The sequence below is a fragment of the Cryptomeria japonica genome, chromosome 8 (assembly GCF_030272615.1).
Source record: "Cryptomeria japonica chromosome 8, Sugi_1.0, whole genome shotgun sequence".
NCBI classification, from domain to species: domain Eukaryota; kingdom Viridiplantae; phylum Streptophyta; class Pinopsida; order Cupressales; family Cupressaceae; genus Cryptomeria; species Cryptomeria japonica.
This window is the reverse complement of record NC_081412.1, coordinates 277472302-277484577: the sequence shown is the minus strand read 5'-3', so window position 1 is coordinate 277484577 and position 12276 is coordinate 277472302. Positions and strand designations below refer to the sequence as shown.

At 38.5% G+C, this 12276-nt stretch overlaps 1 protein-coding gene across 1 annotated transcript; it reads right to left on the bottom strand.

The window, feature by feature from the left end:
* Positions 1-6297: 6297 nt before the first annotated feature.
* On the bottom strand, positions 6298-10506 carry LOC131857632 (uncharacterized). The gene is made up of 3 exons (XM_059210325.1): positions 9460-10506; positions 8607-9170; positions 6298-6774 (listed from the first exon to the last, which is right to left on the bottom strand). Exons 1-3 carry the CDS (start codon positions 10504-10506, stop codon positions 6298-6300), a joined length of 2088 nt encoding a protein of 695 aa, XP_059066308.1.
* Positions 10507-12276: the final 1770 nt, after the last annotated feature.

Here is a 12276-nt window from a genome sequence, read left to right as displayed (position 1 = left end):
CAACACATGAGGACACTAACCCCGAGTCAGAAATTTTGTACACTATGAATATTGATACTCAAGAAGTAAACATTTTAGTGGATAAGGATAAAACAAAGGTAAAGAAAGGTATTGCTACTGAGAAACCAACATAACATATTGAGGTTGAAACACAAACAGGGAAAGCAGAGCAAACAGTACATACAGACAAACCTTTGGATAGTGAAATAAATACTGGTAATACTAATGCAAGCACAGAGAAACCCACAGAGATACCGACAACAGATAGTACATAGAAACCAACTGAGAAACCGGCTGATTCACAGGTACACATTGATGTAGTGCAACCGACAATCACTGAGAAACCAAAACCATTGCTAGTAGAAATGCAAACACAGACTGATCCACTAGAGGTCGATACAAGCAAATTGGTTACTCCCACTGGAAGCACTAAGATTGTAAAGGTAGTTGGTCAAACATTTGGTACTTTATTGACAGAATGTAGACCTACTAATGTGACTTAAGTACTTCTGGATTCAATAAAGAAAATAACAGATTGTAATGCATTATCCTATAAGGCGATTGATGACACAATACTCATTCTTAAGATGATTGCACCCAAATGCAATGTAGATAATGTAAAAGATTCTTTAAGTCAGTTAGACACATTATCTAAATATATTGCTGGTAATATACTGACATTTGATCAAATAAATGAGGAAACATTCAAGGAGAAAATGGAAAAGGAAAAAGGAAAATTATTTGAGGAAACAATAAACAAGTGCACGAAACACATCAATACACTTTTACCGGCACTGAATAAAACAATTTTGGAGTATAAGGAACTATACAGAGATACTTGCAAGACAAATATGTTAATAGTGGACATTGATAAGGAAATAAGCAAATATCAAAAGGAGATAAATGGTATAGTTGATAATATCATTGGTTCATCTAAACCTATATCAGTTATTGAACAAGAAATTACTGGATTTGAATAAAAATTGGAGAAGTTAGAGAAAGATAAAGAAAGGATCAAGGCAAAAGCTAGAGAGCTTAAGCACAAACACAGTCCTAAGTTAGACAACCTTATCTCTCCGAGGAAAGAAATCTCTGAGGCATAATTCAAGGTCAAAGGTCACCCGAGGAACATATGCACATCTCACTGGTACAATCCAGAGAACTAAGGCAACTATGAAGGACAACAACAGATTTATACAGAGCTTAAACTTGGTATTAGCAGATGCATTCTAGATTGTAACCAACCGGTTACAAAGTTCAAGTTGAAATTTTGCACTCATTTGACAATTTTTGACAACCTTTGTCATTGATGTCAAAGGGGGAGTAGTGGACAAAGAAAAATGGTTATCAGAGGAGATCATCTGCTCAGGGGGAGCACACATTTTTAGTAACTTTTTGGACTTTATTTTTGGAAACAGATTTTTGGATTTTTCTCATGAGTGTTGCCATCAATGCCAAAGGGGGAGATTGTTGGCATTCTACACTCTGATGAGAAATGATGGTATTGCCATTGATGGAAACCTACCGACAACCTACAGGCAACCACCCGACATTCAATTGGTAAATCACCGGCAGACACAGGTACCAACATCGGTAGACACTTCACCGACAGTTGCAAGAATGTATACCAACACCCTAGCCGACAGGAACAAACTTTTATTTATTGTATTTAATTGTAAATATCTTTTGTAAAGCCGACATGGCATACTATAATAGACTCATATATGTATGAGATCTTGTAAATCATTTACATAAGTAGGATGGATGTAGAGAAGTGATGAGCGAATATTAAGGCAGATTTTGTATAAGGTTTATGGTTATAGTATGAGCTTAAACTGGTACTGAACCTGGCATAGCAGATGCTAAATTATAGAAGTACATTATATTGGATTTTCATAATCCATTTTTAAGTCAATGAGACTTCCATTTGTAATTGAGCAGTGAGCTCTAGGAAGTTGGCCTTCCTGCATGTGTAGACCCCTCTTGTAAGTAATATCCATTCATTGGCCAGTGAGTGAATATTGTGGGTCACAAATCTCACCGAGGTTTTTCCCACATTGGGTTTCCTCGTTAAACATCTTGTGTTATGGTCTGTTTTCTATGTTGTCTTTACTGTTCCTATTTACTGCTTTAATTCTTGTTTATCGGTACACTATTTTGGAATGCAAAATACTTAATAAGGTTAAATATTCTGTTAACCGGTTAGATACTGATTCACCCCCCCTCTCAATATCTTTGGGACTATCATTAATCCTAACATTATTAATGTAAATAAATCTATTTTCTTACAGAAATTGGTCAACCTAATATGTCATATGTCACCGCATAGGCTTTGGCCCTAAAGTTTATTTATTCTGCATTAGGGTTTTATATTTATTTATTTCTTCTTTACCTTTTCTCCAAAATTTAACCAAGGTTTTATTTTCTCTTTCATTTCATATATGTATCCCTTTGTAAGGTTTTAAAAATTAAAATTTTAAATATCTTAAATTAAAAAAATTGTGAATCAAATAATTTTTTAATAAAATAAATATAAATATTATTATTTTATGGGGGATCTTACTATTCCTAATCAGATCTAGCAAGTTAACCACTAAAACTCAAATCTAATTAATTAGTTCGTAATAACAATAAAAAAGATTAATACCAACAAAGCATATAATCAATTAAATTAAAACTCCCTTTGTTGAACTAATCCCTTGCTTCCATTTCTCTTTTGCATCTTGTGGTTGAATGGTTCTTAGTATTGCCCTAAGAAACCTGCATAAAAATGACACAAGAAATTCAAAGATAGTGATTGTTGGAAAAAGGGGAATTGATGTTGAATTTATAGATTTTGGAAGGAGGATTTGAATGGTCAAGATTCGTTTGGAGATAGATTTGATCAATGGTGGAGATTGATTGAGACAAAATTGATTGAGAGAATAACTCAAATCGATCAATAATTAAACTCATTTGATTGATAGTCATTAGATTTAATTGATTCGTTAACTAATTTGATTGATTAGTGAACTGAATCGATTGATCTGCTAGAAAAAGCTTATTGATAGTTAGAATAGGTGATTAAAGAGTTAACTGAATTGATTGATTAGTCAGAAAAAGTTGATTGATAGTTTGACTCAGAGTCAGTGGTAGTTAGAATTTAGGCATGTGATGTAGGAAATTTGGCATGAAATTCAATCTAATTTAAATTTGATTTTCAAAAACTTGGGATAAAATGAAATTATAATTGAAATTATGAGAAATTAGAATTTGAGAGAGATGAATCTTAAAATTTTGTATTAATTAGAAATGGATGAATTAGATAATTAAATAATTTAAAGAAATTATTTAATTATGAGAAACTAGAAATTTAATTGAATTAAAATAATAAATATTATTATTTTTTTGATTGGTAAATGATTCTTTATATTGATAGAAAAGAGTAAGTACAATCACATCAGAAATTTCAAAGTATGCATATGCTTCACTACCACCCCTAACTAACTACAATAGTTAAAAGATATTTAAATTTCTACCCCCTAGCTTTCTTTAAAAAAAATTGCATTTTTGTGGGAATTACTGAGTAGCACCAGTCAAAAAACAATTAATCGACTATCACAATTGCCTTTCCTTTGTCCATTTCATTAGTCACCTGGTCATCTGAAAGGTCCATTCCTTCTACACCATCTTCGTGGCTTGAGGGTTCCCCAAGTTGCAATTCATGAATCAACTGCATCTTGCTCAATCCTCTTGGTCTGCCTTTCTTTCATCTCCATGCTGAGGCCTCCATTGAAGTCCTTAGTGTAGCGCATATGGTCCCCATTTTTCCATCTCCCTTCTGATGCTCTAAGCATGTTTGGCCCTATAAGATTATTTATCCCCACTTAGACCGATTTGGGATGAGGCACGACGCACCTCTTTGTTACAGTTGGCACTTCATGATAAGAATGGCCTTAATCGGGGAATGAATTCACTGACATGTAACCAGTCTTCCCGAGGATGAACAAAATCTTCACCAACTCTCGCCATTCCCATAAAACGCTCCAAAACACTGCACCATTCATCCCTAACACACTTGTCCACCAACCATTTCACTATTTCCACTAACTCCAATTCTAAGCACCATGCGAGGAACATCAAGGCAATGTATGTGTTTGTTCTGTAGCAAAATTGAGCTTTCATATACTCATTGCCTAGAACAATTTTTAGCCTAGCTAGAAATTCCCGCTCTTTGATCTTGGAGACATTTGAAAAGAAATCATCTAAGATTTGCCCCCAGAAGGCCATCATGGGCTTCGACACCTGTAATGAAAAGTTCAGCTCCATACCATAGAAGCAATGCACTTTCTATTTGTTTCAAACCAATCTTCCTTCATACACGTTTAGGAACTCTCTTAGATAAAAAACTTTGAATTGCTAAGAACATACTACCTTCCAAGATAATAAATAAGGTAAATCATAGAAAAACCTAAGTTTGAGCCACTTTGATACTGCCCAAATCTTACACTTGATTTATAAATGCACTTGGTGCATAGGGAAGAGGAAACATCGATTATCCTCATCAATGTCATAATCTCTAGTTAGTTGTGTACTAATCTAACTTGGTCGTCGTCACCCAAGGCGATCCAATGCACCAACTCAATCTAACCGTACAGTATGCACCAAAAAATGCACGCTTAAACCCACTAACATCTCCTCCCATTAATGAGGCACTCTAACATGATTTGATATATGTCCTTTTCTAGTATAAGAATGACTAAAGATCTATCATGATTTCCACCTTGGCATACCACCTCATTCAAAAATGTGACCATTAATTTGGGAAAAGGATAGGTTGGTTTCACCTTCTTGAAGATCGAATGCTTGGTTCACACATCCAGCTGCTTATTTATTTTCCTCTCATCGAACATGGGAGACTTTAAATCTTTGGAAGGTGACAATAATTTTTTTGATATCTTGGATATCACAATCAAGTTTCTAGTTGTTGACCTTTCCCTTTAAAATGAAATGCATAATGATTTGAGAATCTCCTTCAAGATGGATATTTTTAACATCCATCCTTCTAGCCATCTGAACTATCATTAAAGCAGCTTTGGCCTCAACATCATTATTTGAACCGACTCCAAGTTTTTGATTTCCACTAGCCACAACTTGACTTTGGCAATCTCAAGCGACACATCCGACATGTGATGGTCCAAGGTTTCCCCTTTCCATACCGTCGGAATTGAAGTTGATCTACCCCAACTCTAGAGGTGTCCATTTCACAGGGCTGGCCACATGGGTTGTAGGATTAACCCTTATAAGCCCATTAATGGACCAAATAAAGATGATTTTAATTAAGGTTATTAAATTATAATTAATTAAATAATAAAATTATTTATTAGTTTTTGTTTTTTTTAAAGCAAGTTCTGCCTAGCGGGCAGTACCCATTATATTTCCACCAAAAAAAACATACAAAGGGTGAAGGAGATGCTCTCCTTAAATTACATCCCAAAGGGATAAATTATACAAATACTTAATCCCATTACCCATTACCACCAACCTATCCCCTACTCCTTCGGGAAAGAGATCCACATTATCCTGGAGGAATGCTTCAAACCTTTCCATGCTCTTCTCCTTTACAATGCCTACCTTGAAGATGGACCAGGCCTTCTGCATCTTCTTCTTTTTCCCTTCTGCCTGCAAGTAAAAATGCCCCAGCATGCATCCATCTGTCAAAATGGAAACTATCCCGTCCAAGGCTCTCATTACCTCAAGATAGATCCCTTCCTCCACCGTCCTGCACAAAATATTGTTAGCTGATATAGGGTGGCCCAACACTTGGATGATAGGCTGGAACAAGTCTTCCATCAGTCGGTCGTCATGAACATGACCTCCAGCCCAGTAGTCAGGTCCCAGAATGTTGACAACCGAGTCTTTCTCCTGCTCAGCCTTTTTAAATAGTCGCTCCACCTGCTCCTCAGGCAATTCCTCCAGTCTAGAGATCTTTCTACATTTGCAAACAATACCTAAATGATCCACCATTCTCCCTAATGCAGGTAAAGAGATCGAGATTAGGTCAATAAATAATACTCTCCACTGGTCTACCATCAACACCACCCCATCCAAAGAAGCTTGAAATGATCTGACTGTCAGACAACATGATTCCTTACATACTGGCAAGGTAGAAATCTTGTCAAAGCCTCTCCCGGTCTTCCTTTCAATCCACTAGATTCCCTCTATAGATCCCATCACCCTCTGCCAGCACGGTCGAAAACAACCTACCTATCCAATTCCAGTCCTCGTGATAGATTCCCTATCCCTGTAAATGATTTCCTAAAGTACAATCAACATGGTCTCCTGAAGTACTATCGGCGTGGACTCAACCCTGCCAAATTCTCTGACTGAGCCTTCCTCAATCCTCATATTCACCAGTTGATCAGCAGATTTTTTTCCCTCTTGAAACATGTGTTGGATATGATATTCGCCAAGGAGATTCAAAAGGGAATTTATCCTCAAGATCCAGGCTGCCAACTGCCAATTCTGAAAACCAGACTTGGACACACCATTGAGGATGATCTGAGAATCTCCTTCGATAATGAGTTTGTCTATCCTGCTATTTACACACCACTGAAGCCCAGCCTCCAACGCGGAAATCTCTGCCACGTTGTTGGTCGCTATGCCAATCGGACCCAAAATGGCATGTACCACCTCCCCATCCTCATTTCTAATGATAGCTCCCACACCACTCTGACCTGGGTTTCCCCTACTTGCTCTGTTAAAATTCAATTTCTTCCACCCTATTGATGGGGCCTGCCATGTGACGTTTTTCTAAGAGCTTTTCTATCATTTAGTCGGTGATCACTGATCTACTTGAAGGACTAGGATATCTCCATATCGGAATCCCACTTCGCTAAAAATTTGAAATTCACCCCTTGAATTCTGCCATTGATGACTTCCTATATCGCCCTCTTAATCTTAAGCAAAAGGACATGGACCTCCAAAGCTTCTTATTTGAAAATCCTCCTATTACGTTCCTTCCAGATATGCCAGACTAGCATTGATGGGCTGACAATCCAAAGAATACCCCATTTAGAGAATCTACCTTTGGTCGGCCAAGCTATCAGGAAGTCCTTTAAGGCTAAATTTTTAGTGGTGGGGAAGTGCAACAAGTCTAGAAGCCAATCCCAGCATTGACTGGCAAAAGGACACCTGTAAAGGAGATGATCTGCCGTTTCCTCCTCCTATTTACACATGATGCACCAATTTGGCCCCGAGATCCTGATTGATTTTAATCTGCTGCCGGTTAGAATTCTACCATGGATAGCAATCCATAAAAATGCTCCCGCTTTTGGAAGAGGCCACTTGCCCCAACACAAGATTGAAGGCCATTTACCATTCTTCTCCCTCTTCCTCTAAACCTCATAACCAAGATTCACTCTGTAGTCCCCCGATTTGGATGCGCTCCATAGTAGGCTGTCTTCTTCCTCTGAGGGGAGCACCTTTTTAGATAGGAGAACATCTGAGAGCTACTTATGGTTTAATTGATGCCATTCCCCCACGCTCTTCCATTTCTATAGGTTGGGAGAAGTTTGGAAATAATTAGCCACCCACATCCCAACAAATGCTTCAACTTGGTTGACCCAATCTTTATCCTAAAAAATGTCTGCTATTGGCTCATCCCCATTCTAGGAATCGTGCTTGAATCTCACTCTTTTACCATTGTCAATCTCCCAGGTAAGGTGTTCCATGAGCAGCTTACGGATTTCCCAAATGAATTTCCAGAATGGAGAGCCTCTTGCTGAATAGGCCACTGTTAAGATTCTGTTGGGAGAATTGGAGTCAAGGTATTTCGCTACCAGAATTTTGCACCACAGTTTCTGAGGATATTTGAACATCTTCCAAGCCAGCTTAGCTCCTAAAGCCAGATTTTGTAAATTCATCTTTCTAAGACCTACCCCTCCTTCATCCTTGATCATACAGGCCGTGTCCCAATTAATCAATGGGATCCTTTTGGTTTCCTTCGATCCATCCCACATGAATTTCGTAAGCAAACCATCCAGAGCTAGGGAAGCTCTATTGATTAACCTATAGAAAGACATATAATAATTGGGGATGGTGGATAAGATTGCCTTGATCATTTGGATTCTCTTGGCCTGTGACAACCACCTATTTTTCCAAGACGCTGCTTTGTGTTGACATCTACTGATCACCTCCTCCCACATTTTGTTGTCGAATCTTCCAGCAAAGAGTGGGACACCAAGATAGGTTATCAGAAATTATCCCATCACAAACCCTAAAATTTCTGCAATTTTAGACATGCGCCTTCTATTGGTATTTAGGAAGAAAACCAAAGATTTGTTCTTGTTCATGCTTTGGCCCAAACATAGCTCGTAGGAATCGAGCACCCTTTTGATGGATTTTGCCTCCCTTTCCGAAGCCTCCTCAAAAAGGATTGTGTCATCTGCAAATTGGGAGTGAGAGATATGCTCCAAATCTTCATGAATGGAGATCCCTCGCCAGAGGCCCAGACTGACCTACTTTTTAATGTTTCTACCCAATACTTCTGCCATAAGAACAAATAAAAAGGGGGACATGGGATCACCTTGTCTCAAACTGTTAGTAGCGTGGAAAAATCCACACACCGAACCATTCACAAGAATAGAGAAATTGACTGTAAACACACAGTACTTAATGCATTGCACCCAATTTTTATCAAAGTTGAACCGTAGAAGAACATCCAATAGAAAGGACCACCTAACACTGTCATATGCCTTGCTGACATCTAATCTAATAATCATACCTGTGCTCTTGGCTGACTGCATAGAATGGATGGTCTCCCCCACTGTCAGAATGCTATCCATGATTTCCCTACTTGGAACGAACCCATGTTGTTCAATAAAGATGATCTTAATAAGCAGAGGTTTCAATCTGTTAACCAAAGCCTTCGACACTATCTTGTACAAATAATTGCACAAAGATATCGGGCGGAAGTCCATCATGGTCGAACAATCTTGCTTTTTGGGGATCAAGACTATGACCGCGTTGTTCAATTCTCTGACAAACTTACCCTTTCTCTTGAATTCTTCCGCCACCTTGAAAATATCTTCTCCCATGAATCCCCAACATTTTTGGAAGAATTCCGTAGTAACACCGTCGGGCCCAGGAGCTTTGAATGGGGGATTATCAAATGTAGCCTTCTTGATTTCCTGTAATGTGAAGGGCCACATTAAATGTGTGTTATCTTCTTCCGAAACTAATATGGGGATGACGTCTAACATGGGGAAAGGAAACTCGTCTACAAGACAATCCCCTAGGAGAGCTTTGAAATGATTAACTATTATGTCTTCTATGACCTTCGCCTTATCCTATCAGGCTTCGACCCCATCCTGGATACGGGCAATCCGGTTATTAGCTCTTTTGGCCTTGACAGAGGCATGGAAGAATTTTGTGTTCAAATCTCCTTCATTGATCCAGTGCTCCCTTGATTTATCCTACCAAAAAATTTCCTCTGAGCAAAAGATCCGACAGTTCACTTTTTAGCTGATTTTCTCTGACAAACTCATCATTGGACAGACCTGCTGAGATGATCATTTTGTTCAGATTATCTAACTCAGATTCCACTCTAATCTTCTCTACAAAAATATTCTTGAATGAAACCTTGTTCCACTCTCTAATTCTCTGCTTAACCATCTTGAGCCTTTTAACAAAGCAGAAGCTTGGGGTACTTGAAAAAATATCACTTTCTATCCACCATGCTTCCACCTTTGGCAAGAAATCCTTATCTCTCCACCACATACTTTGGAACCTAAAACTCCCTTTGTAATTCTTATTGGCTTCTTGGGATCTTAATTGGACCGGGAAATGGTCTGATAATGATAATGGGAGAATACAAGAGTCCAAGTTGAAAGAATAATCCATCCAATAGGGCCCTACAAGAAATGTATCCAATCTTTCCGATATTCTTACAAAATTGGCTCTCCTATTGGTCCAAGTGTACTTATCGTTCTTTGGAATAACATCAAAAAGGTTATTCATGGTCACAAATTCCTTGAAATCTTCCATCACCTTGTTGGACATTAGTAAACCCCCTTTCTTCTCTTCTAGAGGAAGCAATGCATTAAAGTCCCCTGCTACAATGACTCTATCTTTGACAGTGGAGGCAATCTTGGCAGGAATGTCCTTCCACACCTTCGCTTTCTCTTCAGTCTTTGTCAGGCCATAGACATTGACTAAGGGAAAAACCACATTTTTTGTCAGACTATGAACCACTCCAAATGTCCAATGTTCAGATTTCTCCAACTCCGTCACCTTTATCTTCTGTGGGTTCCAGAGGATTCCCAGTCCCCCGGCAGTGCCTCTGGCTTCTTGAAAAAAACCTTCCCAAGAATTGCAAGAATGGAGAAAACTAAGGGCTTTATCCATACATAATTTAGTTTCCTGAAATAAAATAATATCACTATCTTCTCTTCGGAATGCTCGTTTAACCAAGCGTTTCTTGTCAGGGGTTGAAAGAACCCTGACGTTCCAAGTGGTGATCTTCATCTCTCACCAAGGGAGGCCCTGACTCCCTTGGCTTTTTCATAAACTCAAAACATTTATGATACCTTTCTCATTGGCTCTATCTTCTCTTCACTTCTTGTTTGATCTTCTCCCTCGACTCCCCTTGGCCTTGCCTAGCAAGATATTAGCAGATTGGATAATACATCTCTGATCTAAATCATCCAGAACATCCTCCTGAAAGGAATCATTGTTAGATACCCTATCATATTCAATTTCTATATTAGAACAACCTTTCTTATGTATGAGGTTCTCCGACAATAGTGGATTATACTCCCCTTCCTTCTCCACATTTTTGCCTGCCCCCGGATATTCTCTTGAATTGCCATCGCTCTTAGACGCCCTAGGTGCCTCTAAATTCGGGAGAATCACCTTCTTTGGGGAAGTGGTTGTCGTAACCACCTTCCGTTCGCCAACAATTTACACCCACTTTTTGGCCAGTTTGCTACCCCCAGGGAAGAACCTTGCACCGTGATCCTTAACTCTCCTTTCTCCCTGCTTGGACTGGGAATTTCAACCTTGACCTGTAGCTTCCATCGCCTTTCACCAGCCTTGAGAAAAATAGCAGTAGGAACCTTTTTAATCACTACTATCTTGATCCTAGCATATAGATAGGAATCATTATCAATGATATCCTCATCCACTTCTAGCAACATACCCAATGATCTTCCTATGAATTCTAGACTAGCTTCCCCCCAATACTCCATCAGGAGATTATACAGCCTGATCCAAATGGGTTCTTTGTACATTGCTACCGGAACATGGTCAAAATTGGACTGCCATGGTTGAAGATACAAGTGTGCCGAATCGAAAAGCTAGTTTTGTTGGTTCAAGATCCTATTTCTAAGCGTCTCCTCTCTGAAAACCACAATAAAGAGACATTTCAAGATGAACTTCAGAACAACATCTTGGCTCCAATTTTCTTTGACCCAGGCCCTAGTTTGGAGTCGAGAAATCCTGGCCCCGATGAATCTCCCAATGACCGCCATCTCACTCCACAGAGCAATATCCTCTTCAATGTCTTCTGACATGACAATGTCCATCTCCGGTTCACTGCTTTCGGCCTGAGAGATATGATTGGAATTTTCCCCAAGGCTACCTCCTCGAACTCCCCTGGATCTGCTAAGGTTGTAATCCTAGCGGTAGCCATTCTTTCTGAATCTTCCGCCATAGCCAAACTATTGAAACCCTTGAAATCTCTATTGCATCTCTGCTCGTAGCTATTTCAAATAATAATGTTAAAATTATTTATTAGTTTTAGGAAAAGAAGGTTAAATGATTAAATGATTAAAGAAAAACTGAATAGTCAATTTGCGAAAAAATGGTGAGATATTAATTTAGAAGAAATGCGATTAGACTAATTAAATAATTAAATAATTATTTAATTAGTAAAGAAGAAGAATTAGCATTGTCAGTAATGAGACATTTTTAAGTGTCTACATTTTGCCCCTCTTTGAGACAATGTTCGAAGTAGCATTGTTTGAAAGAAAAATCTTGCCCCGATGATGGAGGTAGGATGCCCCCTCGAGAGATTGTTTGTGCATTAAAGACATGAATGATCTCTTGAAAGAAGAAGAATGATGTATGAGAGATAGTGGAACAATTAGTTGATAACATGTATGAATTTGATTGGGAAGAAGAAATGGTTGGGGTGATTTGTAGATTGATTGGATAAAAATCAAGTGTGGTTTCAGGAAGGATGCATCTTGTATAAGACAAATGATTTTTTTTTTGTTTTGACAAAAGTGGCAAGCC